This window comes from Periplaneta americana, chromosome 14 (genome assembly GCF_040183065.1).
Source record: "Periplaneta americana isolate PAMFEO1 chromosome 14, P.americana_PAMFEO1_priV1, whole genome shotgun sequence".
In the NCBI taxonomy this organism is placed as follows: Eukaryota; Metazoa; Arthropoda; class Insecta; order Blattodea; family Blattidae; genus Periplaneta; species Periplaneta americana.
In genome coordinates, this window is record NC_091130.1 from 2,085,811 (window position 1) to 2,113,259 (window position 27,449).

Below are 27,449 nucleotides of genomic sequence, written 5' to 3' on the forward strand. Positions count from 1 at the left end.
AGATCTTCCTGGAGACAACCACCTCATCAGTATTCGCGAAATGGCCACTAGCGCGAAAAAACAAGTCGGAGTGCTGCGAAGGTCCTTGCCCCGAGAACTGGTCAGGCAGAAGAACTTCAGTCGTGTTGAACCCTCGCACCCGGCAGGACGCTTCTTCGGTTCCAGGTGAGCTAGCATGTTCGGTTTAAGAATGCATTGTATCCATCCACTTCTCAGACTGTGCTGTGTGCAAAGGATAAGCATTTATTATATCCTCACAAGGGATGTCGGAAGTAATGTTATAATGTGTGAGCTCCAAAGCTATTGGGAACTTGTCTCAGCTTCTGGATGAAGGAACTTAGTTTGAAACAAACTACTTCTAACTTGAACAAAAACCGTCTTTCTATCTAGTCAGGAAACTTAGGCCTGTGACATATTATACAGAATGGGGCAAAATTCGCTTCACCAAAATTTGAAAATGAGTCTTTCATCAGACTAGGCCTTTGTTAAGTGTGACATTTTAGATTTAGATGTATTTAAATTCAAATAATACTAGATATATAGTGAAAGATAAAAGGTAACACAAAAGCATAACACAATAATGCATTAATAACAAAAAGAGAGAAAATACATACACCTTCCTTTTCGTTAAGCTTCCAAGCCTATACAATATTCGGAATATATTACAATATACATGTAATGAAGATTGATTTATCTATCTATCTGTCTATCTATCTATCTATCTATCTATCTATCTATCTATCTATCTATCTATCTATCTATCTATCTATCTATCTATCTATCTATCTATCTATCTATCTATCTATCTATCTATCTATCTATCTATCTATCTATCTATCTATCTATCTATCTATCTATCTATCTATCTATCTATATCTATCTATATCTATCTATATCTATCTATATCTATCTATATCTATCTATATCTATCTATCTATCTATCTATCTATCTATCTATCTATCTATCTATCTATCTATCTATCTATCTATCTATCTATCTATCTATCTATCTATCTATCTATCTATCTATCTATCTATCTATCTATCTATCTATCTATCTATCTATCTATCTATCTATCTATCTATCTATCTATCTATCTATCTATCTATCTATCTATCTATCTATCTATCTATCTATCTATCTATCTATCTATCTATCTATCTATCTATCTATCTATCTATCTATCTATCTATCTCTCTATCTATATCTATCTCTCTATCTATCTATCTATCTATCTATCTATCTATCTATCTATCTATCTATCTATCTATCTATCTATCTATCTATCTATCTATCTATCTATCTATCTATCTATATCTATCTATCTATATCTATCTATCTATCTATCTATCTATATCTATCTATCTATCTATCTCTATCTATCTATCTATCTATCTCTATCTATCTATCTATCTATCTATCTATCTATCTATCTATCTATCTATCTATCTATCTATCTATCTATCTATCTATCTATCTATCTATCTATCTATCTATCTATCTACCTATCTATCTACCTATCTCTATCTATATCTATATCTATATCTATATCTATATATCTATCTATCTATCTATTTCTATCTATCTATCTATCTATCTATCTATCTATCTATCTATCTATCTATCTATCTATCTATCTATCTATCTATCTATCTATCTATCTATCTATCTATCTATCTATCTATCTATCTATCTATCTATCTATCTATCTATCTATCTATCTATCTATCTATCTATCTATCTATCTATCTATCTATCTATCTATCTATCTCTATATCTATCTATCTCTATCTCTATATCTATCTATCTATCTATCTATCTATCTATCTATCTATCTATCTATCTATCTATCTATCTATCTATCTATCTATTCTGGTGCAGTTAAGGCCATCAGGCCTTCTCTTCCACACCACCAGACATACAAATACAGTAATAGAAATAAAAAGGAAAAAAAATACATCCAGATGATCCAGAGTGGCGTATGGAATTTTGTGAGTACATGTTTATCCGTCAGGGAGGGGACAGTGACTCTCTGAATAGTATATTATGGATCTATTAGGCTACATAAGGGGTGAACGGTGAAATTTCTATTTACATAATTTTAAGGTATATCTTCATACTTCATCCCTTTCCTATAAGTATTTTGCATGTAAATTTCATTATGAGCAGCTGAATGTTTTTTGAGTTATTCAGAGTTTAAATAGTACATTATGCAACGAGCCTATAATGGTGGTAATTAAGACGCGAGTATGTTTGTTTATGAAACGAGCGCAAGCGAGTTTCATAATTTTGATACGAGCGTCTTAATTACCATTATAGGCAAGTTTCATACGACTTTTTATGCTCGACCATATTTCTAACTTGGAATTATTCATAAGTATTCATGTTATAGTTATCTAAGTTAGGAGCAGAACTGACCTTCTAAATTGTGAGATGTGCGCAGACGCGAAAGTATTGATTTTTTCCGAAGAACGGATGTCATTGACCTTGATATAATCTAGAGAATAACATGAACATTAATCTTGATATAACCTGGAAATTGATTTAGAATTGAAAAACAAGATGACAAATTGAATTTATTTGAATATTATTTACAATTAACGCTAATTATTATAGTAACAGAACATAACCTTCTGCGACAGTATTGGATTTCCAGCCTCCTTGACTTTTCGCTAGTTGTCTTTCGATTGCATATCCGAGAATAATCGATACTTGCGGTTTTATAATGGTACAATGGTGATTTCTCATTGGCTGAACAACTGAACTATAATGAATAGGTGTACTTTAATGAGGTGCATTAAAGGGCTACTACCAGGTGTATAATTACTACATTTCGGCATGGTCGAGCATAAAAAATTGTATATTTTCCAAATTTATCTATCTTTTACAAAACTTAACTTCCATGCATGACACTTTTTTCACGACACCTCTGATATGGTTAGAGAAGAACTAGGTATCCAGAATTTTGAATTCACATCTATAAATGGACAGAATTTTTTAAAAATATGTGCAACTTCAAAATTTAAATTCTTTGGTGTCCACTAAATATGTTTTATTTTTTAATTTCTATAGTATTCAGTATATCAAACAAGGCTACTATTTTTGTTAACCACAGTAGGCCTATGAGAACATTCAGTAAAAATGTAATGTTCCTAGCATCAAAATTGTAAGAGCCTTTACACTTTAAACTTGACGAAATGCGTTAAAAAAAGTGTGAGAAAACAGTTTGTAAAGTTTGCATGTCATTCAAATTCAAGGGTGCAACCCATTTAAATATGACGTAACTTTTATGCTGTCTAGCGCAGTAGAGCATTGAGAAACCTGCTCAACATAGAAATAAGAGCTTTCTGTTTCATTTTTCACAAAAAAAAAAAGAAAACTAAAATTTGAATCTTTTTATAGAAAATGGCCAAAATTTCACCCATTCTCCCTTAAATTGAATTGTCGAGAATGTGTACTGCAGTGACACTAATTCTCGTCAAGTTATTCAGAATGAATTAAATTTTCCGGGTGGAGTGGGATATGGTGCAGTGGCTTGGTAGCTCCTTATTTCTTTGACAATACAGTGACTACAGAAAACTATCTACAAATGCTCCAGCATGTTATATCTGGCCTGTAATCAGTCCTCCATTTGGAGATGATCTCCTGTTTGGCAGCAGGACTTCGGTCCGCATGTAAGAAATTTCCTGAACACTCATTTTCAAGAACGATTTATGGGCGTGGAAGTATAGAATGGTTACCTAGGTCATGTGACCTAACACCATATGATTTTTCCTTGTGGGGAATAGTAAAAGACATCGTGTACGCACAGAGACCACAAAATATTGAACAATTAAATTGTAATAGACGAAAAGGCGATGTATCTGAAAGTATTGATTTAAAGGAGTTGTGTTTGTCACTTTTCAGATCTTTTCAAGATCCGTGCCACACGTCTTTTGGTCAGGGAGGTTCGAATTTCGAAAATTTAAGATAAAAAGAATAAGATTTGCAACAGAAAAAGTATTAAAAATATTTTCTATACCTGTCTTGTCTTTTTTATTTATCTACATCTCAAATTTAAGTCAAATGATTTTTATCCCACCCTGTATTTGTAATATTTCGTTGTTTTAGGAAGGTTATCAATTGGTACATGCTCTCTGTTGATTTATAGGCTATTAGGATGTCTGCAAGCTTTCAGATATGTGTGTCCCGCCACCGAACACAATAGGTTATTCTCTGCTCACTCCACTTTTCTCTGTCAGATGTCCTCACCTTGCGAACTGTAATTGCCCGAGCCAAGGGTGCCAAATAGAGATCCTCTTTCCAAGGAGCCAATTTCCAGGTCGTGGTTGCGGTTTCTTGCCCCTGAACTGAGGCTCCAAGGCTCAATCTGATGATCTGACTTGGATTATTAGCAGCTGTCAGAAGGCTGCATCACTGAAACACGAGAGGCCATGGAGGTGGCTAGCTTTCGTTTGTTTACACTTACGGAGTATTATCAGGGCGACCTCTTCATGCATTCGAAGTCCCCCATGAATGAATCAGTGCCGCGCATTGAGCAGTCTCTACCCTTATGGATGGACATTTATTAACTTAGTACAGACCGATTATTTAGTCCTGACAGCTCAGCGACGCGAAAGAGGGGAAATAATAGGAGGAGTGGGGAGAGTTCCGGAGTAGAGATAGGGCGAGCGGTCGGTAAAAGCAAGCGAGTGAATAACCCAAACACCCCTTGGCGTAACTAAATGGACTCGCCTGTCCCACGCGCACATCTCCGGCGACTGTCAGGACTAAATAATAGGCAGCAGTTCGGTGTATTACTGGATCATTCATTTAGCCAGTGTCTAGCGACGTCCTTCGCTATTATACAGGGTGATCTGTAAGTAATGTCATTGATTTCAGGGGGTTATTTTTTTAGATATTTCAAACAAAAAGTTTAATACAATTTTGCTCGTTTTTGGTTTCTTTCCGAGATAAAAATTGTTTTATATGAAACATTTCATATCGTATTTTGGGAAAGCCATTGATTTAATTCCCAATATGCTCAGTCAATTTAAGAGAGCAGTGTATTATCATAATAAATGATTGAAAAAATTTTAGTTTATTCTTTAAATGTGCAGAAATTCCATCCGAACAAACGAAACATTTTAAAATTTCTTTGCAAAACGAAAAGTTACATTTGTTCAGTTCAAATTTCTGCATTTGAAGAATATTATCGTAATACATTTCTCTTTTAAATTGACTGACCGTATTGGGAATTAAATCAATTACTTTCCGAAAACACGCTATCAAATGTTTCATAAAACAACCCTTTGCGGTGGCTGAGTGGTCAGACCTTCAGACTGTCACGCAGGCGGTTCGAGTTTCATTCCCGGTCAGGTCTGGGATTTTTTCATTGAGAAAAATCCACAGTGACACTTATGGCTAACAAAGTCGCAGTTAAGGTTTTTCCCGGAGTTCTCCCTTCTTTCCCAAATTAGGCATTTACATCATTCGGTCACCATTTCTCCATTTCGTTATCATTCCCCAAATGCCGGCTGGCGGCGCTGGCCTAGGGACGAGTGGGGTTGCCTGCTCGAAACCTGGGCACACAGAGAACCTTAGTGTAGTCAGCCGGTGTGGGTTTGGGAATGCGTCACCAGAGGGTCAGCGCAATAGATCTTAACAGGTCGCAGTGCTGGACCATATTGCCCCCTCCGTTAAATTCAATTAAATTCATATAAAACAATTTTTATCTCGAAAAAAAAATAAACGAACAAAATTGTATTAAACTTTTTGTTTGAAATATCTCAAAGAATAATCCCTGAAATCAATGCCATTAATTACGGCTCACCCTGTATAGTAACATGCTTTCTAGTGGCATCCTTCGCGAAAATAAAGGACAGCTTTGAGGGAGGACGAGGTCAGGCGTATGTATGCACATACTGCATTCGCGGGTACTTTATGGACGAAAGTTCCACAGAGCACGTGACCACGGGAATTCCTGGAGTTGCTGGCGATGCTTGTACAGCTATGATAGCGATAGGCATTTGTTTAAGTGCCCGAGAAAATAGATTGATCATCATTCTTCCAAGATTCCATTTACATCTCTAGATCATCTAAATGATAAGAAACTGAAGGAAATCCAATTATTTATGGAAACAGTTATCTTATCAGACAAGGTTGTCAGATGTGGGATAAGAAAAACGCATTTCATGCTATATTAATAGCTTCAGCTGCCGAACAAAGGGAAGGACGGCTTATGCGTTTATGCGGACTGACTAATGTACTCGTATTTCTTGGTCTTCACAGATAATATTAGTCAACTAAGATCGTGCGATATCTGTTTTTGTAAAGAAATAGATCACTCAAACATAGAAACCCATAAGGTTTTTTCTTTGAACTTTGATAATGATATGTTATTTTTGTAACTTCCCTAAAACGATTCGCTTTCACGTACTGCTGGTTGTTTTTCTTTAAATTCCATTATAAAACACTGATACGTTTTAATACGTTCATCCCTCTTAAGACAGATTTTCACAAATATTTGTAATATAACACGAATATAATTTTATGTGAATTTGCGTAAAATAAATGACACAATTTATCAATCAAGCCAGAGGTCTTATTTTTTTAATTCTAAAACTGTAATGTCGATGCAGTACAGAAAATTAAAATTTACGTTGCGTCATTATATTTCAGTGGCCAGTAAACATTTTCATTTCTGTACGTCTTTTGAACGATAGTTCAATAAACATTCACATACTGGCACATCATTGAAGGCATGGCAAGGAAATGAGACGTGGGATGAAGAAGAGCGTCACCTCCATTGAGCCAGTGTCTATTCTTATGTTTTGCAGCAGTTTTCAAGAACGTCCGTCATGGCCAAGCTGTTGTGCTGGTTGTTGTTGGCGGCGCTGGTGTCAGCCAAGGTCCGCTACGACAATCACCAAGTCCTGCTGCTATTAGCCGAGGACGACGCCCAGGAAGAGGCGCTCAAGGAACTGGCCAACAGCTCTGATGGGGTGAGCACCAATGCGCCTCTCAAGAATTATTATTATTGATTGATTGATTTATTGATATAGTTCACAAGTACAAAACTTAATAATAATAATAATAATAATAATTATTATTATTATTATTATTATTATTATTATTATTATCACTGCTTTTATTACTAATGTAATACTTCAATTTACAAAATGTAAAAGTGAACTATATTCATTCATTCATAGTGTTCTGTAAAAGGGCAGGTCTTTCACTGCAAACCCAACATTCTCCAGTCTTTCCTATGTTTTGTCTTCCTCTTTGTCTTCTCATATCATTCATATTATATTTTAATGTCATCTATCATCTATCATCTGATAGATCTTTTGAAGAGGTGGAAAAATTCAAATACCTGGGAACAACAGTAACAAATATAAATGATACTAGGGAGGAAATTAAACACAGAATAAATATGGGAAATGCCTGTTATTATTCGGTTGAGGAGTTTTTATCATTCAGTCTGCTGTCAAAAAATCTGAAAGTTAGAATTTATAAAACAGTTATATTACCGGTTGTTCTTTATGGTTGTGAAAGTTGGACTCTCACTTTGAGAGAGGAACATAGGTTAAGGGTGTTTGAGAATAAGGTGCTTAGGAAAATATTTGGGGCTAAGAGGGATGAAGTTACAGGAGAATGGAGAAAGTTACACAACACAGAACTGCACGCATTGTATTCTTGACCTGACATAATTAGGAACATTAAATCCAGACGTTTGAGATGGGCAGGGCATGGAGCACGTATGGGCGAATCCTGAAATGCATATCGAGTGTTAGTTGGGAGGCCGGATGGAAAAAGACCTTTGGGGAGAGTGAGACGTAGATGTGAGGATAATATTAAAATGGATTTGAGGGAGGTGGGATATGATGGTAGAGACTGGATTAATCTTGCTGAGGATAGGGACCGATGGCGGGCTTATGTGAGGGCGGCAATGAACCTCCGGGTTCCTTCTGCCCCGAACCCTTCTCCCGTTCACCATTCCTTCCAGTGCATCCTTCAGAAGGCAGTTTCTTTTCAACCAGTAACCCAGCCAATTCCTTTTCCTCTTCCTAATCAGTTTCAGCATCATTCTTTCTACACCCACTTCTTCCAACAAAGCTTCATTTCTTATTCTGTCTGTCCATTTCACACGTTCCATTCTTCTCCATATCCACATTTCAAATGCTTCTATTCGCTTCTCTTCGCTTCGTCGTAATGTCCATGTTTCTGTCCCATACAATGCTACACTCCACACAAAGCACTTCACTAGTCTCTTCCTTAGTTCTTTCTCCAGAGCTCCGCAGAAGATGCTCCTTTTTCTATTAAAAGCTTCCTTTGCCATTGCTATCCTCCTTTTGACTTCCTGGCAGCAGCTCATGTTACTGCTTTAGTACACCCCAAGTATCTGAAGCTGTCCACTTGCTCTACTGCCTCATTTAGAATTCGCAAGTTTACCTTCTTTATTTTTCTTCCCATAACCATGGTCTTCGTCTTGTTTGCATTTATCTTCATCTCATACTCCTCACAGCTGTCATTTAGCTCCAGCAGCATATCCCTTAGTATCATCTCCTCTTCTGCTAACAACGCCATATCATCAGGAAATTTTATACACTTTATTCCCCTACTATCACTCCTCCCATGTTCTGAAAACAGTTTTTTACTAAATCCTCCAAGTAGATGTTGAATAGGGTAGGTGATAAAGGGCATCCTTGACGTACTCCTCTCCCTATTTCACTTCCTTCGGACATTTCTTGTATCCTAACTTTGATTGGTTTCATATAATAGTAATATGCGTTACAAGAGCGGTATGTTGAAGTTTTCATGTTCGAGGAAAAGTTTGAAAAAGCGAAACGTAGTTGAGCTTTTTTAATTTCCGAGAATTGAAAGAAAACATTCCGCTCGTGTATCGTACATTATTTTGTTCGAAGATCGTTTATTACATACCTCAAAGAGGAATTTCTAATTAGTTGCAATGAAATCTCCATCTTGGTTTCTGTTCAATGACGGCAAATTTGCAAAACAAAAATATCTATCTCAACATTGTTGCTTTAAAATGTTTTCTGTGTTTACTATACCCCAGCAGGCCGTGATATACGTCTTTCTTTTTTTTCCCTCAGTCTATGGAATCTTGTTGATTTTTTCACGGCTTCCTTAATGTTACTTGCATCACGAATGCAGTAACTTTAGTGGAGTTGTAGAGTTTACTTAATGTTTGCAAATATTTAAAAACAATAATTAACAGTGCAATTTAGGTGAAATTGCAGTGGTAAGTTTCCAGTTTATAATTATTACTATATTGAACGTCTCTAAAAATAATATGTTAAAAGCCTAAAGCAGTAAAATCAATATGTCACTTAAGCGGTAAGAAGAGGGAAATTGTTATGTGTGTTAGGTTGGGAATACTGAATGTGGAATGTTAGACTTTCCGCGGATTGGTTTTGTGCGAAAACCAAGCAAATACGCACGATCTCGCATAACGGTTGGTTAACTATATAATGTGTGCAATAAGCCTTTTCAGAATCCACAAACCAGTTACTGAAAAGATGAAATAAATGTAGGCAACATCTGATAAGTTACGTAAATAACAGAGGAGATGCAACTACACAACCATGAAGATTATACCACGCAGTTTAAGACATGTTAAATGCGTTAATCTGTGTTTGATTGTCTATGAAACACACAGGCCAGTGCAACTGAAGTCTGAGCGACCGGACACCAAAACATTTGTGATTGAGCAGCTTGTTTGTTGTGCAGCTACACATTTGGACGCGTCCCGGCGCATCTCGTCAGGTGGGCTACGCCATGGTGCCTCCGGACAGGATGCTCGGCTTCAAGAAGAAGCTGGACGCCCTCGGAATCAAGTCGGAGGTCCACATCGCGGACATGCAGGCGTGAGTGCTGCTGTGCATCTGTCCCAAACGTATGGGTGAATCCAGAAATGCATATAGAGTGTTAGTTGGGAGGCCGGATAGAAAAAGACCTTTGGGGAGGCGGAGACGTAGATGGGAGGATAATATTAAAATGGATTTGAGGGAGGTGGGATATAATGGTAGAGAATGGATTAATCTTGCTCAGGATAGGGACCGATGGCGGGCTTATGTGAGGGCGGCAATGAACCTCCGGGTTCCTTAAAAGCCATTTCTAGACTACTGTAAGTGGATAACGAAATTTATAGTTTGAACGGCTGATCAAAAATAAACTATAATGTGCAATCAATATATTTTCGAACTGCGCTTGTATTTATTGTACCGTTAAACATACATGCTCGTATAACTGAAGATCATTGTTGCCTGTTGAGTCAGTCTAGTAAACACCGTCAGATTGTCTTGCTTGTACACGTGATTTTGTGCAAACACGTCAAGGACCTATTGCGAGTTTTCCTGGAATCTCTCCATATACGCCTTATAGCTAGTCTTCTTCTCTGCCTTTCAAGCGATGCATTTAGTACAGATTCCAGGCGTTTCCCTGGTTCTAGATAACTTCTCCGTTTCCTGTGTCGTGTGGGTTGCCTACATTCAGGGCAGTCAGTAAACTTATTAATTGACCCTTGTACGTTCAGTAATGTCACTTACAAAATAACAAAGTAACTTAAAATTTGAGAAACAAATAGAACGTCCAATGAGTTGAATTTAGATGTACTGAGTTCGTTTCTTTTAAAGATTAAGGTTCAAAACCACTGGGACGTGAATAAAACCTGTTCTATAGTTTGACACGTCTCCTGACAGAAGTCTTGTTTTTCCTCAGGTCCATCGACGCAGAACGTACGACCGCGAGGTCAAGCGGCTCGTATGACTGGACGGACTACTATGACCTTGAGACAGTGAGTTTAAAAAAAATACTGTTTGTTTGTTATGGATATGAGAGCTGAGGGGATGTTTTGAACGATGATGAATGTTGGCATGCGCTCGTATTTCACTTACATGTGCTCAGTACCCACTCAAGATGGGTTTCCGACCCATCTTTATTTAAGAAAAGTATTTTTTTTCGTCTCCTCCATCAATCTTAGAACTCTGGGCACGGAATTTTTAAACGTCCTCTATATTCCAATGTTTTGATTGTTTCCATGACAGCAAAAAGATAAATAAGTAATCTGGAAAAAAATTGTTAAGTACAGGGTGGTGCACGAGATGATCCATCATTTTATTTGTGAATATTTTTGAATATTACAAATAAAATTTCAAACAAACACAAGCTACAATGAAAAGTGCAATATGGAAAATTGTTCTAACACAACACATGCTGAGTATGGCCACCATTATGATTGTTAACTTCATTTAACCGAACTGCGATGTTACCGATAACCCTACGGTACATGTCGTCTTCAATTTCAGTGTAAGCTTGGATAATAAATCACATATTCATTTTGTATGAGGTCTCGCTCACCTCATTGAATACTATATGGCTACTATGAAGTAGCCAATATGTATTATTACTATTTAATACGAGAAAAAGTCGTACCGGCACCGGGAATCGAACCCAGGACCTCTCAGCTCTGCTCGCTGAGCGCTCTTTCCAACTGAGCTATGCCGGGACACGATCCACGGCGCCGGCCGAAAGCATTACGAGAGGGGTTCGGCCGGCGCCGTGGATCGTGTCCCGGCATAGCTCAGTTGGAAAGAGCGCTCAGCGCGCAGAGCTGAGAGGTCCTGGGTTCGATTCTCGGTGCCGGTACGAATTTTTCTCGTATTAAATAGTAATAACTTGGATAATAAGCCTCGAAGGTCCAGAAGATATTGAAGATGTCTCGGAAAAACCTTTTCCGTTAGGAAACCCCAAAGAAAAATATCGTATTGGTTCAGATCTGAAGTATTTAGGGGTCAAATTTTCCCACCATTGAAACGATCTGGAAATCGGTGTGAAATCACCCGCATGTTGAACATTTCGTGTAAGAAATCCAACACAATGTTCGCAGTGTGCGACCTTGCATGAACCACTGCGTATAGAAGGGCAGATCAGTGGCAAGAAGCTGTGATATGAAGTTATTGCGGAGTATGCTCACTGTTTGTAGTTTCTTCTTCTTCTTCTTCGAAGAAAAACAGTCATGTTGTGCAGGCCACTGTTCAGAATTCGTTAAACAGATCTTCTAGTAACTCTCAGTTGTAATGCTGTCATTGTACTCGATTTTCCAGGGCTTCTCTCACTGCTTCGATATTTTCCGGCGAACGCACAGACTTCTGTCGAGGTCTCTTCGGTTCCAATATTGTTCCTTGTCTTACAAATTTTTCATACAGTTGATGAATATTTCTGTTGGTAGTAGCCCAGTGTTTGAAACTGTTGTCGAAAACAATACTTTTTGTTTCATGAAAAATTAACACAACTGATGATCGCTGCTGCGCCGTAAGCCTTCCTTTGTCAGCCATGTTGTAAATACTGTTTCCTAGCGACCGTTTTGTGAATTACACTTCGTTTGTTTATTCAGTCATTTTTCCGAAGGCCACTGCAAGTGTTATTGGGTTATTGAATGCGATGTTTCATATCACTGTTACAATCTTTGGTCAGCGGGAAAATTAGTATTAGTATTTATTTATTTAACCTGGTAGAGATAAGGGCGTCAGGCCTTCTCTGCCCCTCGACCAGGGGATTACAACTATAATATGAACAATAAAATTACAATTAATATTAAATTTACAATTACAATAAAAATTAAAGTACGACAAGATTATCTGATTAATGAAAGCTAGACATTTTATCATAGAAGTTAAGAACAAAGAATATTTTTGTATTTACTGAATTACAAATTAAACCTACAATAACAAAATTCTATAGTGATGAAATTACCGGATATTGAAATATTTTGTGATAGATTAAGAGAACTATTTACGAGAAACCATGTCTGAACGAGTCTCAATTACTGACCAAGTGCCTAGTAAGTTTGCGTTTGAATTCAATTTTATTTCGACAGTCCCTGATGCTAGCAGGTAGCGAATTCCAGAGTCTTGGCAGGGCTATTGTGAAAGAGGATGAGTATGAGGAGGTGCGATGGGATGGTATTGTTAGTATTGTTTCATGGCGAGAGCGTGTGTTCAGATTGTGGTGGGAAGAAAGGTAAGTGAAGCGAGACGACAGGTACGAAGGAATAGAAGAGTTCAAGATTTCGAAGAGAAAGAGAAGTGAATGTAAGGCACATAAGTAAAAAAAAAATTATTTTTCAGGAGAAACTTTCTTTTTAATTTATTCTTAACTGAAAATAACTATAATAATGAAATTAATGTATGTTGGTTAACATAAGACCCTTTTCAATTTAAAATACAAGAAATTTTATTATTTCAAAAATTAGAAAAAATACTAGACTTCTGTGATTAGGTACAACAGAAAAATCGACTTTTTTTACTTATGTGCCTCTTCCCGCCGACCAAAGAAATATAACAAAGACAAATGGTGGAACATCTCGTGCGCCACCCTGTATATTTCAGCTCTAATGAATAATCTGACTTTCATAATAAACAATGTAAACTTAGAGACAGAAATGTAGAATTCGAACATTGTTATGTGCGTATAGCTTTGTATGGTTACAATGTAGTGGTTAAGTTAACTCATTTCTTCCGAATCTCATGTGTCCTAACATTGTCTTATATTGTTCCATCAACACCGCTCTAACCCACTCCCTTAACAGAATATTCAGTTTCCTACCCTCATATCTGCTCCTCTAACACAGACACTCCATCCAGTTATAATTCTGTTTGTGTTGTCAGATTAACGCTTTTCTGGACTCATTGGTCAGTAAGTACCCCGGAGTTGTGACACCCCTGGTTGGGGGTGACTCTTACGAAGGCCGCAAGATAAGAGGAGTGAAACTGTCCTTCAAGGAGGGAAATCCTGGGGTCTTCATTGAAGGAGGTGAGTGCGTTCATAAACACTGGCGAGGTTACAAGGTAGAGGTAGCCATTAGTGTGACGGGAGGGGGGGGATGGTCATCCATCTGCACTTGTTTACCTTGCTGAACAGCAGTGGAACAAATTCCTTCTCGGTCCGCAATTATCTCATTTCCCAAGCAACAGCCGAATAAGTACAGTAGGATAAGTTCAAACAATTACAACAGTAACGATGGCATATTAATTCATAAATTAATACAATTATGTATTTTGATCTTCTTCATTTTAGTGATATATATCTTCATAAAATGAGGATCTATGTTTTCGATATCAGATGGACTTCAAAAAGATCAATGTGAAACGTTTTCTAATGTATAAGAGCTTAAAAATACTCGTATTAAACTTGATTTTAATTTAATAAAAAATATTATTTGTATTTACATGAGGATGGTTAATAAATTCGGAGAGTATAAATACAGAAATAGCTAGTTTAACATAGATAATTTAATAATTATAAAGAACTTAACTGTGGTAATAATTATTCCGAAATTAGTCATAATTCAATCCTCTGTAATGAAGTTGCATCACAATATATGTGGTTACAAATTATTATTCATTACAATTCCAAACAATTCATTGTTGTCATATTGCTATGCACGGCTATAAATTTCATTGTTGTCTACTGCGTGTTCAGTTCAAAGTGTGTCATGGCTCGCTGTATGCCGTCATGTGGCTAGCCGATGAGCCTAGAGAATTCAATCTCCCTACACTTCCGCAGAGGTGTATTACCTATGTGCCAGAGAAGTTGCCTAGCAAGTACGGCGTTCATTCTGAAGAGTACTTACCGATACGTACGGTAACGCCGGTAGTGGCAGGAATGTGAACTGTTTCGAAACATGTACTGAGGTGAGTTTTTTCTTACTGTCGGGATATGGGGAGAGGGTTAAGACGATTACTTACGTATTTGTTGACATTAACTTGGACAGTCATCATGGACACGGAGCATTTGATTTGTTGTGGAATGTTACCGTACGCAACCGATGATAACAAATACCCTGCGTACGACTTGCCGGCGCAAAACACAGTTCGGAAGAGGTTATGGTAGCACACAGACTTTACAGACCGCCATCTGTTGCTACGACGTTCAAGTTATGCCGTACACGTTCTCAAGTTCAGATTGAACGCCTTGATTAGTAGGCAACTTCTCGGACACAACAGCTGAAACTCACTTCAAATCGCTGACTCATCAACAGTGACGTCATGACACTTTGAAATGAACACCCAGTATAGACTAGGCCTCATGGAATGAGGAAGTGGTTATGAAGCAGTTAACGAGAAGGCTCCGCCTTGTTGAATTTAAATGTGGGGACCGGGGAGTATGAAGAGAGAAATGAAAAGAAATATCAAACTTTTATTTCAAATCGCAAACATCCTTACAATCCCAACCATGCTCACAATAACAATCACGAACAGCGGAAACGTTTTACGCAATTATAGGGATTCCAGAATCCCTGCCTTTTGTTTTATGGTGAAAAAATTTCAGAGATTTTCCTTGGTAAAATTTGTGCTGTAGTCTATATCTTCGACTGAAGTGTATTTCGCATAGCATGAATGTTGTGTGCAGGCATCCACGCCTCCGAGTGGGTGTCGCCAGCAACAGTGACGTACATCCTGGACAAGCTGCTGACCAGTGAAGACCCCGTCATCAAGGATCTGGCTCAGTCCTTCACCTTCTACATCTTCCCCGTGGTCAACCCTGACGGTTACGCCTATTCACACGAGACGGTGAGGAGGGACGTGCACTCTTGTTTCTTTTATTTGTTTTACTGTTTTCATACACCAACACTCTATTCCAAGCAGTCCACACCTGTGGAGTAAGGGTCAGCGTGTCTGGACGCGAAACCAGGTGGCCCGGGTTCGAATCCCGGTTGGGGCAAGTTACCTGGTTGAGGCTTTTTCCGGGGTTTTCCCTCAACTCAATACGAGCAAATCCTGGGTAACTTTCGGTGCTGGACCTCGGATTCATTTCACCGACATTATCATCTTCATTTCATTCAGACGCTAAATAACCTGAGATGTTGATACAGCGTCGTAAAATAACAAAATAAAATAAAAATATTCAAAGCATATGCTTCCTTCTGTTTTCTACGAGATATCTGAAAACGCGTGTGAAGTGACAACAATCATTCAATTCCGTACAGGCAACTAGATTATTCGGCCAATAATAATAAACAAATGAATAATGAAAAGAATTTTATTATATTACTGCACGGTGCGACAAAGGAGTTGTAGGTTTTAGAAGGCCGTTTGCTAAGCAACATGGGGGGTTATGGGTACGGACCGATTGTCATTTGTCAGCTTGTTCGATGCTATTTTAGTAATCATGCATTACGCAGCGTCGTGCTTTTGTTGTCAATACATTTTTCAAGAATGGCGATTCTGTTGTCAAAACACAGCGCCTACTTAGTCTCCATTTTGATGTTCCTAGCTTCAGTACCATTTTGAGATGAGTAGAAAACTTCAGATTAACAGCATCAGCTTCCAGTAAGAAACCACCAGGCCATGTTCGAAGTGTACGGACGCCAGAAAACATTGGGCGAGTAAGAGAGGCTTTTAGACGGCAGGCTACAGCGCTGACATTTTTCCCAAGGAAGGACCGATTGCCTCCGGGTGCTCTGCAACCTAATGCCATGGTGCCTTGCCATAATTTACTTGCTAACTATTCACGCTCCTTGTATGTCCTCTTTGGCCTGACACCCTCTTCGCTGTTGCAGGATCGCCTGTGGAGGAAAAACCGCCGCCCGCTGCCTGAGGGCTGCTATGGGGTCGACCTCAACAGGAACTGGGACTTCCACTGGGGCGGTGAGGCTGACCCCATTACTGCTTTTTAACTTTGGATTTTAAGAATCTTGTAGAAACTATTTCGATGGCATAATATGAATCTTGAGATACCACTATCAAATATAAAATGCAATTTCAGACTGTGTCTCTCCAATCAGTGACTTTTTTTCTAAATGATTACCTTGTAATGGGAGATGATTTTGAATTAGAATGAAAATAAAAAAAAGTAGTGACTGTTTATGAGCTGAATTCATGATTTGATTTAGATTAGTCCTGCATAATAATAATAATAATAATAATAATAATAATAATAATAATAATAATAATAAGAAGAATGCAATTACCAATACTGTATTACATAACCTAACATTTGAGATCGGTTGTGGTCAGGCTGGTATCATAGTTGTTTCGCCTGCTTCATTTTGAAAGTGCTGGTGTTGCAGAGGCGGGCGCCAGCAACGAGTCCTGCAACCGACGCTACTGGGGGCCTGCGCCCTTCTCCGAGGTGGAGACGAGGACTCTGTCAGAGTACATAACCGGCATCTCGCACGGGCTGGACGTGTACCTGTCCTTCCACAGCTACCTGCAGATGATCCTCTTCCCGTACGGCCACAGCTCCGAGCGCGTGCACAACTTCGACGAGCTGGTAGGTGGCGCACTTAGGAGCCAAACATCTACAAGCCCACTTAGGAGCCCCGTTTACTGCATCTTACAAGACATGATTTATTGGCAAGCCTGTAACAGGGTGTTCAAAGTTTGTGTGACGTATAGTAAGTGGCATATTCATTGTCTTTCCCTCAGTTGTAGTGAAGTTCTCAAAGTTTGAATTGCATTTATAGTTATGGTTCAAACGTTGAAGCTGTATTTAGCGCAAATGACCTGCAATTAATTAAACCTACACCCTCACAATCCGTCTGATGACTTGTGTGTAATAAATAAAATAATATAAGGACCTAAATACGGTTAAGTAATAGGCTATAATGGTGCCAGAATTATACAATTTGTTCTTTTTTTTCCAGATGTCTGTGGGGCAGAAGGCCGTGGCCGCCATAGCAGAGTACAACGGCACCCAGTATCAAGTCGGGAACGTGTTTGACACAATTTGTAAGTAAATGCAAGGAGAAAGTTGAGTTCTGGCTTGAAGTATAAAATTCTGTCTCTTCCTACTACATGAAGAGAAACCATTCTATTAATGAATGTCACTAATAATGCTTCAGAGAGGGATTATAAGGTCGTGAGTGATAACATTTATTTCTAAGTAAAATTGGACTGCTTCTACCACGTCGATATAATGCTTTCCGTTCCCAAGTGTGTGGCAGGTGAGTTTTATATCTCATCTGAGATTCGCAGGTTTAAGTCTAGTAAATTGAAATGGATTTCAAGAGAAATGCAAACATTTAAGATGAATTGTTTGACAAAATGGAAACCAGGAGTCCCAAGTTGTTAGTTTACAATACTTAACAAAACATCGCCTGCCAGTCTGAAACTTACCGACCGTTTTTCTTGTCGGCGGTTAACACCGCATATGCAGAGTGACTCTAAGGAAAGGGTGAGGATTATGTACTAGTCGAACCTTGGAAACAGATAACTGGAAATAAGTTTGTTGCTGATGAAACGTGCTACTTCGCAACGTCTGAGGCAGTGGTTCCCAAACGTTTTGAAGCAGCGACCCACATTTGGGGGAGACTTTTATTTGGTACTCACACCACCGCGCCGGTATTTAACCCAATTCGAAAAATACAAATCCCCGTAAAATCAAAAACAACGATAATTTTATTCAGAGCCAGTCGACACCACCAAAAACAGGACCGAAATAGAAGTAGGCTATATGGTGCAACAATGGCGTCAAATATTATGTAAACATAATTTCCAGTACTTCAAACTACTACCGCCGTGGCGCTGCGGTAATTCTTCAATACAAAACGAAAGTGATGCTTGCGCTATCTGTTACCCAGCATCCCAGTTTGTTTGTCTTACTTTTCTGGGCTTTTCCAGTCTGCTCGAGAACGCACCCTATTCGTAGCTAGATGAGACTGAAGTCTTCTGGGAACAGTTGGACTACATGTAAACAGCGAAGCGTGATGACTCAACATTTCCAGTCTGTGCGCGCGCTGTACTGTTGGGTGATAAGTGAACTGTCGAATACCTGTAATACAGCTGTACCCGGCACGCATTTGATTAATGATGGATACGCTAATTTTTGCGAGCATGTAATTAAGTATGTAGAATTTTACATACTACTGGGGTGGTCCTCCAGCTTGGGGGTTGGGCGAAGGGCTAACAACCCATCACCGTAAAACACAACTTGTTACGAAACCTAACAATAAGCCTCGGACACGCACGAGGAGGTTAAACACAGAATAAATATGGGAAATGCGTGTTATTATTCGGTTGAGAAGCTTTTATCATCCAGTCTGCTGTTAAAAAATCTGAAAGTTAGAATTTATAAAACAGTTATATTACCGGTTGTTCTGTATGGTTGTGAAACTTGGACTCTCACTCTGAGAGAGGAACATAGGTTAAGGATGTTTGAGAATAAGGTGCTTAGGAAAATATTTGGGGCTAAGAGGGATGAAGTTACAGGAGAATGGAGAAAGTTACACAACACAGAACTGCACGCATTGTATTCTTCACCTGACATAATTAGGAACATTAAATCCAGACGTTTGAGATGGGCAGGGCATGTAGCACGTATGGGCGAATCCAGGAATGCATATACAGTGTTAGTTGAGAGGTCGGAGGGAAAAAAGACCTTTAGGGAGGCCGAGGCGTAGATGGGAGGATAATATTAAAATGGATTTGAGGGAGGTGGGATATGATGGTAGCGTGTTCTTTGAGTATTTGCCGGAAGCAAGTCAAGAGAATTATCACAGGCGGATACAGTTTTCAGAAAGTTGCGTTCAACTGGTTGAAATTCTCCCACAAAAAAAAATGTAAAAAAAACACATTGCAATAAGTTGGCTAGGCCTACCAGTTTGGGATCAAAAGAATGCAAGAATAGCTCGAGCTTGCAAAAGAAACTCCTGAAATTTTTCTAGCACTATCGTAACCTCATATTTATGCAAAATAAGTTCCTAATCCGTGATTGTCATCTAAACACAAGCGAAGAGAAACCTCGTTTTAACTTGAAAATGATATTATTGTAGATCTGCCGAATACAGAGTCCAGATTTAAGAAGTTACTTTCGGAAAAAGACACATTTATCGCATAAATTATGGGAAAGTTGGGTAGTATCGGACATCGGATAATATCGGACAGTGAGTTTCTTTCATCTTCCACCAGATGATAGTACCTGAATGACATGGTTACGTTTCTGTGATGTCGCATACAGAAACGTAACCATGTCATTCAGATACTACCAGCCGTTGGTAGATGAAAGAAACGCACTGTCCGATATTATCCGATGTCCTTTACTACCCAACTCTCCCCTACTTTTTACTTTGACCTTCAACAGGTAATGAAACTTGTCGTTATTTTAATGTTTAACGTTGTGTACATCCCGAAAAAAATAAAAACCTTTATGTTAATAAAGCTATCTTTTCTGTAAATCACCCACCCACACTTTGGGAACTACTGTTCCAAACAATATACAGCGTGTTAAAAAGTTCCATGCCCAAACTTCTATGACCAAAACAATATATTTTGTGTTAACTAAGCATACTGAGTGAGTACTGGGCATGCGCAGATGAAATACCAGTGTGTAGGAGGTCTTACGTATGACTGAGAATAAAACGATGTTACCTCTTTGTATAAATTTATTATGATTATCAACGTTCAGTTAATTGCATTAAATGCTCAAAGTGACCGCCATCAACCTCACCCCACAGCCGGAAGTGAGGCAATAGTGTGTCCCGTGTTCGCTGGAAAATGTGAGGGGTGTCATGTATGGCTGTGGCCGTTGCAAGAATTCTTGCAACAAGTTCCATCTCCGAGTTAACAGGGGAAGAATGCACCGTGGTTTTCATGTAGCTCCACAGTAAGGAATATAATGGGGAGAAGTCCGGACATCTTGCAGGCCAATTTATAAGTCCTCCCCGGACGATCTACTGATTGTGAAGACTGTTGGTTATTACTTCACAGACTAGCTCTGCAAAGTGAGTTGGTGTCCATCAAGTAACGGTCTCTCCCAGTTGATCGTGGATTGCGATAATGAGGACGTCTTTATTCAAGGAAACATTCTCTAGGCTCTTCGACCATTACCTTCAGCTGCACAAACTGTATGTCTCCATCTCGACACTCACTCGTGACTGAGTTACAGTATCAAACATGGCTCACTTACTGAGAACGTAATGCATACATGGGCACAATTTTCGGTTACGTGAGGCACTCGATTTGAAATAGTTTGTTTACTAGGAGAGGAGACTGCAGAGTAGGATGGGAAATATAAACTGCTGTGACCTGCGTCACCTTATCGTAATCGCTAAGGCGGTCAGTGGCGAATTATTAGGAAAGCGCTTGGCTAACGTGAGAGACTCGAAAACTTTTATTCAATTTGGCAAATCAATTCGGCAGCTTTAATCATAAACCTCTTTACTGTTTCTCCGTCGCTGAATTGATTTAAATCACAGGCGAGAAATTGCGTAACTAGCCAATAATATTCCACCATGTTGTCTACGTTTGTTTTCTTGAATATTCTGGCGTTTATCAAGATTAATAATAGATTTGCACGTTCTGGACCTAAAATAATTTCAGAAAATCATATTTCGTTTTCTACGCACATTCGATATTTTTTTTATATAAATTTCTTTTGGAAATAATACGTACAAACAACATTTAATTCCTCGTAGGCTACCTTTTAAAGCAGCGTGTTTAAGGTATAATGTCGTATTTAGTATACTATGCAAGTGTTAAGATCATAAATTTTCTTCGGAATAGTACGAAAAATAACATTTAATTTGTCTTACCTTCTAATTCAGCATGTTCTTTATGACATAAGGAGTAATGTCGTTGTATATTAAATTTATTAATGCCTAATAGGATTTTCGAGCATAACATACATCGTATGTTCTCCCCTTCTAAACAGCAAAAAAAATTACTTCCCCCCATTTCTCATGAAATAATCGTTTTCTAACGCGTACACACTGCTTTGATAATGCCATTATGCCACCACCGATCTTGCTAATGAAACTGATGTAGAACCTGCCCACGCCTAGGAGCTACGTGAAGGAGGAACGGGGACTGTGACGGTGATGTCATTTAGAGCGATAAGCTCTGTGAAGGTCAGTGAGGCACAAATTCTCAAGTGAGGCACGATGGCCATCTCTGACGTAATGTGTAAGAGCATAACATCACAACGTAACATGTAGATTAAATCAGCATGTAGTGTCATGATTTGTAAACAGAATCACGTGTTTTGATCTCCTCGTCCACACCCGTAAGTAGATAAGAAATGATGGGTACCAGTGGTGGTAGGCTGGTGGTAGGGCGTGGCAAGTGACGTCACAAGTGGGCGTGGCAAGTGACGTCACAAGTGAGCGTGGCAAGTGACGTCAGAAGTGGACGTGGTCAAAGTATGACGTCACGTGTGGCTTACGTCACGAAGGGGTCGTAACTTAAAGTGTGACGTCATAAATGGCTATCTCACAAGTTCATACATGTTTGAAAATCCCACCTGCTCACTGATGATGTAATCGCTATCTGCTACGTGTGCAAATATTATGCAAGCTCACATCCGGCGAGTGTGTGAATTGCTCAGTAAAGAATTCACTTGTAAATTAAACACATACATTCTTCTTATTACTATTATTAAGATTCTAATGTAATGGTAATTTAATTGATGGGGAATGGAAAATGGGGGAGGGTTGGGTGTCGGAAATTCGCAAGTGTAAATTGAAATTGGAATGGGTGGCATACATGGTTGTACTTTAAGCCAATTGCTGATAAAAAAAATTAATCTAGCACACTTGTAAATTAAACAGGGTGTGGCTTACGTCACGAAAGGGCATAACTTAAAGTGTGACGTCATAAATGGGTGTCTAAATGTGCAAGGTTAAAGTGTGACGTCATGAATTTGTAACAAGCTAGTCGCACACCCGCTTTCTTTGTGATAAACATTGCAACTGATACGAAAATGGCATTCCTGCGACATATATGTTACAACTTGTCGAAAATCGTAATCTTGCGACATATATGTAGCAACTTGTCAAAAATCAAACATGTATGAACTTGTGAGATAGCCATTTATGACGTCACACTTTAAGTTACGGCCCCTTCGTGACGTAAGCCACACGTGAAGTCATACTTTGACCACGCCCACTTCTGACGTCACTTGCCACGCCCACTTGTGACGTCACTTGCCACGTCCTACCACCAGTCTACCACCACTGGTACCCAATCATTTCTTATCTACTCCCGTGTTTCACCGGCGCATACTCTGTACTCGCTTAACATGGGTTTCCGACCCAGAGTTATTTAACAAAAAATATTTGTTTTGGTCTTCTCCGCGAACCCTTGGAGTTTGGACACGGAATTTTTTAACATTCTGTATCTTGTGTTGGCAGACCCCGCGACGGGCATCAGCATGGACTGGGTTCGAAGCACCTTCGACACACGCTTCACGTACACGTGGGAGCTGCGGGATACGGGCCACTACGGCTTCCTGCTGCCCACGGACCAGATCCTCGGCACGGCCGAAGAGGCCTTGCGCTCGGTCCGCGTTATTCTGCAGCACGCCAAGGAGCAGCTCAGTGGCGGCCATTAGGACAGATGTAGGTGCACATGGCTGAATTCCTGTACTTCGCGCTTGTTCACGTTTCCTTGATCAATAACTGAACATTTTCTAACTAGAATAAATGTTCCAATTTGTACACGACCTAGTTCATTTTAAAGGTGGTTCAAAATGAAAAACATTATCTGTCCTTTCAACGACTTGAGTGTGTACATCCACGTTTGAGCACCATGAACAAGGACAAAAGGAAATATTTTTTTCTCGGGAACCACAAACTTTGTTAAACTCAGAATTGGTGTGATATATATTCACTACTTCTACGTCAGAAACAGTATTCAAGTATTAAAAATAATTTATAGTTACCGGTAGGCCTAATTGAATATTCAAATTTGCGCCTATGGATAATGTAGCGTTTCTACCTAATTTCCTTACGTTTCAATATAGTGCTATGATTCTTTTTCACTCTATTCTTAAATCTTTTATCTAGAAAATGTACCAGAATCAGTTTTATAACATGAGTGTTTTAAGTGATATAAAATATTAAGTGTCCTAAAACTTACAAATTAAAAAAAAACATACTTATCACATAGATAAATAAAAATTTTCTGGTAAATAAATGTAGATAATATATAAAACAGTAATCGATAGCGGTAGACATGTTTAAGGTCATATCTCCTTAATCTGACTTCGTAGATCGCAGTTCTACTACTTTAAAATGTTTAGTAGAGTATTCCTGTTCAATTTTTGCACGCTTTCGGTGAATCACCCTGTATTTTTTCTGGCCTTCAAGTGCCTTCACTGTTGGGTACTGCCTTCTGACGTATTTCTCTAGTTCCAGCGACGTTTCCGCTAGAGTTATGCCCTAGATCATTTATGTAACAGATAATTCATCGCTATGTTAAAATCGGCAGCACTTTGAAGAGAACAACCGCCAGGATCGCCACCCGTCCGCCGTAAACGAACACGAGATGGCAGTTCAGTCGCTAATGCAATTCAAATGGGAATTATGACGTGACTCCTTATGTAACAACTAGATGGCAGCGTATTAAACCTGACAAAAGTTGTTAAGCTCAAAGTCTATAAGGCCGACCTATCTAGGTATATATGATCTAGGGTTATGCCTATTGTCTTCTGAAGCTCCTTTGTAAATATATTGATAAGCGACGAAGAGGGAGCGGAAGTATGCAGGATGAAAGTTGCGACTTCTTCGTGTGATTTTAGATCATTAGTCATCTCAATCCTTGACACAATAATATACCCTACCCAGTGACATCAGAGACTGTCGGAATTTAGTAGCGTTCAAAAGCAAACTTATTAAGCATTTTCTTACTGCGTAGAGTAGGTTTAATTTTTACTTAATTAATAAAAACAAATGTTTCTCTCTTCGTAACTTTTACAATAAACTTTCTAGCTTTTATTAATTAGTTAATCTTTTAGTACTTTGATTTTTATTGTATTTGTAAATTTAATATTAATTGTAATTGTAACTGTAATTGTATTCTTAATATTGTAGTTGTAATCCCCTGGTAGAGGGGAAGAGAAGGCCTCATATCCTTATCTCTACCTACTTACTTACTTACTTACTTACTTACTTACTTACTTACTTACTTACTTACTTACTGGCTTTTAAGGAACCCGGAGGTTCATTGCCGCCCTCACATAAGCCCGCCATTGGTCCCTATCCTGAGCAAGATTAATCCAGTCTCTACCATCATATCCCACCTCCCTCAAATCCATTTTAATATTATCTTCCCATCTACGTCTCGGCCTCCCCAAAGGTCTTTTTCCCTCCGGCCTCCCAACTAACACTCTATATGCATTTCTGGATTCGCCCATACGTGCTACGTGTCCTGCCCATCTCAAACGTCTGGATTTAATGTTCCTAATTATGTCAGGTGAAGAATACAATGCGTGCAGTTGTGTAACTTTCTCCATTCTCCTGTAACTTCATCCCTCTTAGCCCCAAATATTTTCCTAAGCACCTTATTCTCTAACACTCTTAAGCTATGTTCCTCTCTCAAAGTGAGAGTCCAAGTTTCACAACCATAAAGAACAACCGGTAATATAACTGTTTTATAAATTCTAACCTTCAGATTTTTTGACAGCAGACTGGATGATAAAAAATTTTCAGCCGAATAATAACAGGCATTTCCCATATTTATTCTGTGTTTAATTTCTTCCCGAGTATAATTTATATTCGTTACTGTTGCTCCCAGATATTTGAATTTCTCCACTTCGTCAAAAGATAAATTTCCAATTTTTATATTTCCAATTCGTACAATATTCTCGTCACGAGACATAATCATATACTTTGTCTTTTCGGAATTTACTTCCAAACCTATCGCTTTTCTTGCTTCAAGTAAAATTCCCGTGTTTTCCCTAATCGTTTGTGGATTTTCTCCTACATATTCACGTCATCCGCATAGACAAGCAGCTGATGTAACCCGTTCAATTCCAAACCCTCCCTGTTATCTTGGACTTTCCTAATGGCATACTCTAGAGCAAAATTAAAAAGTAAAGGAGATAGTGTATCTCCTTGCTTCAGCCCACAGTGAATTGGAAATGCATCTGACAGAAACTGACCTATACGAACTCTGCTGTACGTTTTTCACTGAGACACATTTTAATTAATCGAACTAGTTTCTTGGGAATACCAAATTCCATAAGAATATCATATAAATCTTCTCTCTTAACCGAGTCGTATGCCTTTTTGAAATCTATGAATAACTGATGCACTGTATCCTTATACTCCCATTTTTTCTCCATTATCTGTCGAATAGAAAATATCTGGTCAATAGTTGATCTGTTACGCCTAAAACCACACTGATGATCTCCGATGATTTCATCTACATATGGAATTAACCTTCTCAAAAGAATATTGGACAAAATTTTGTACGACGTCAACAAAAGTGATATTCCTCGAAAGTTACTACAGTTAGTCTTGTCCCCGTTCTTAAAGATAGGTACGATTATGGACTCCTTCCAATCATCTGGTACAATTTCCTTATCTCTACCAGGTTAAATAAATAAATAAATAAATAAATAATGTAAAATGAATCCCTAGTGCACTATTTCAAGTCTGGTCTCAGACTTGCTCGCCATGTTGCAGACGCTGCGACGGGGTCCAGTGTGGACTGGGTTAAAGGCTCTTTTGACACGCGGTACACCTACGCCTGGGAGCTGCGGGATACGGGCGACTACGGCTACGTGTTGCCTGCGGACCAGATCGTCGGCACGGCCGAGGAAGCCCTCCGCTCCGTAGTGGTCATCCTGCAGCACGCCAAGGCAGAACTGCGCGCCCAGTCCTAGAGCTCGTGATTGCAACCGGTGGGTGGTGTGCTTTATCATCTCTAACGACTGTTTAAGAAATGTGTATCAAAAACTACAGAATTGCTATAAGTTTGAACTTGAGGGCTTACGGAGAATACTATCGGGGCTCTCTGGTAAGTATTTTATTACTCCACGCGTTGGGAAATTTTTGTCTTTAACAAAACTTTAATGAAATAAATTGTATACAACATATCAGCCTGCATGTCAAATCACAACTGCATATTATACCATAACTAGGGCTAGGATTTTGATGACCTATAAATAATGAAAAAATGTCCTAAAAAGAATGCATTTATGACCTAAAAATCTTTCAAAAATGCCCTTAAAATGCCCTAAAAATTGATCTTACATAATTGGCTTAGTAAGAAAAGAGGTTTTGTACTACTTAATATTTAGACTAGTACGAGTAATTAAATTAAATTTTACATAATTTTTCCTAAGTAGTACACTTTAATTAATTATTTTACCTGATGTGCATGTCAGGTCAGCAGTCGGCTGGTCAGTCTTGGCCCTTCATGGGCTGTAGCGCCATGAATTTACTTTACTTTCAGTTTCCATGTAGTCTACCACAAGGCCACTCTTATCCGGAATTAGCAGGTATAGAGGAGTCTATGTTGAAGGGGTGGTTGGACTGATCCATTACATGGGATGTACTACGTTAAAATGGCAATATTTGTGTAGAAAAACGATTAAAATATTATACAAAATAATGGGTATTGTTGGACAAAATATGTAAAGAAAATATCAAAGGAAATAAACATTAATTTACATTAATAATGGGGATTTATGGCCAAAATTAAACGAAAATGCCTAAAAA

The 27,449-nt window shown here is 38.6% G+C and overlaps 1 protein-coding gene across 2 annotated transcripts; it reads left to right on the forward strand.

Annotated features, from left to right (window-relative positions):
* The first annotated feature begins 7 nt into the window (after positions 1-7).
* LOC138713073 (zinc carboxypeptidase-like) lies at positions 8-26,824 on the forward strand. Of its 2 annotated transcripts, XM_069844815.1 has the most exons (11): positions 8-165; positions 6,820-6,984; positions 9,737-9,873; positions 10,727-10,802; positions 13,675-13,819; positions 15,419-15,579; positions 16,569-16,656; positions 17,079-17,281; positions 17,655-17,739; positions 23,136-23,342; positions 26,412-26,551. In XM_069844815.1, exons 2-10 carry the CDS (start codon positions 6,841-6,843, stop codon positions 23,333-23,335), a joined length of 1,239 nt encoding a protein of 412 aa, XP_069700916.1. In that variant the 5' UTR covers positions 8-165; positions 6,820-6,840; the 3' UTR covers positions 23,336-23,342; positions 26,412-26,551. The 2 variants fall into 2 exon arrangements, with proteins under 2 accessions (XP_069700916.1, XP_069700917.1); XM_069844816.1 differs by lacking the exon at positions 23,136-23,342 and having other exon boundaries at positions 26,412-26,824.
* The last annotated feature ends 625 nt before the right edge of the window (positions 26,825-27,449 follow it).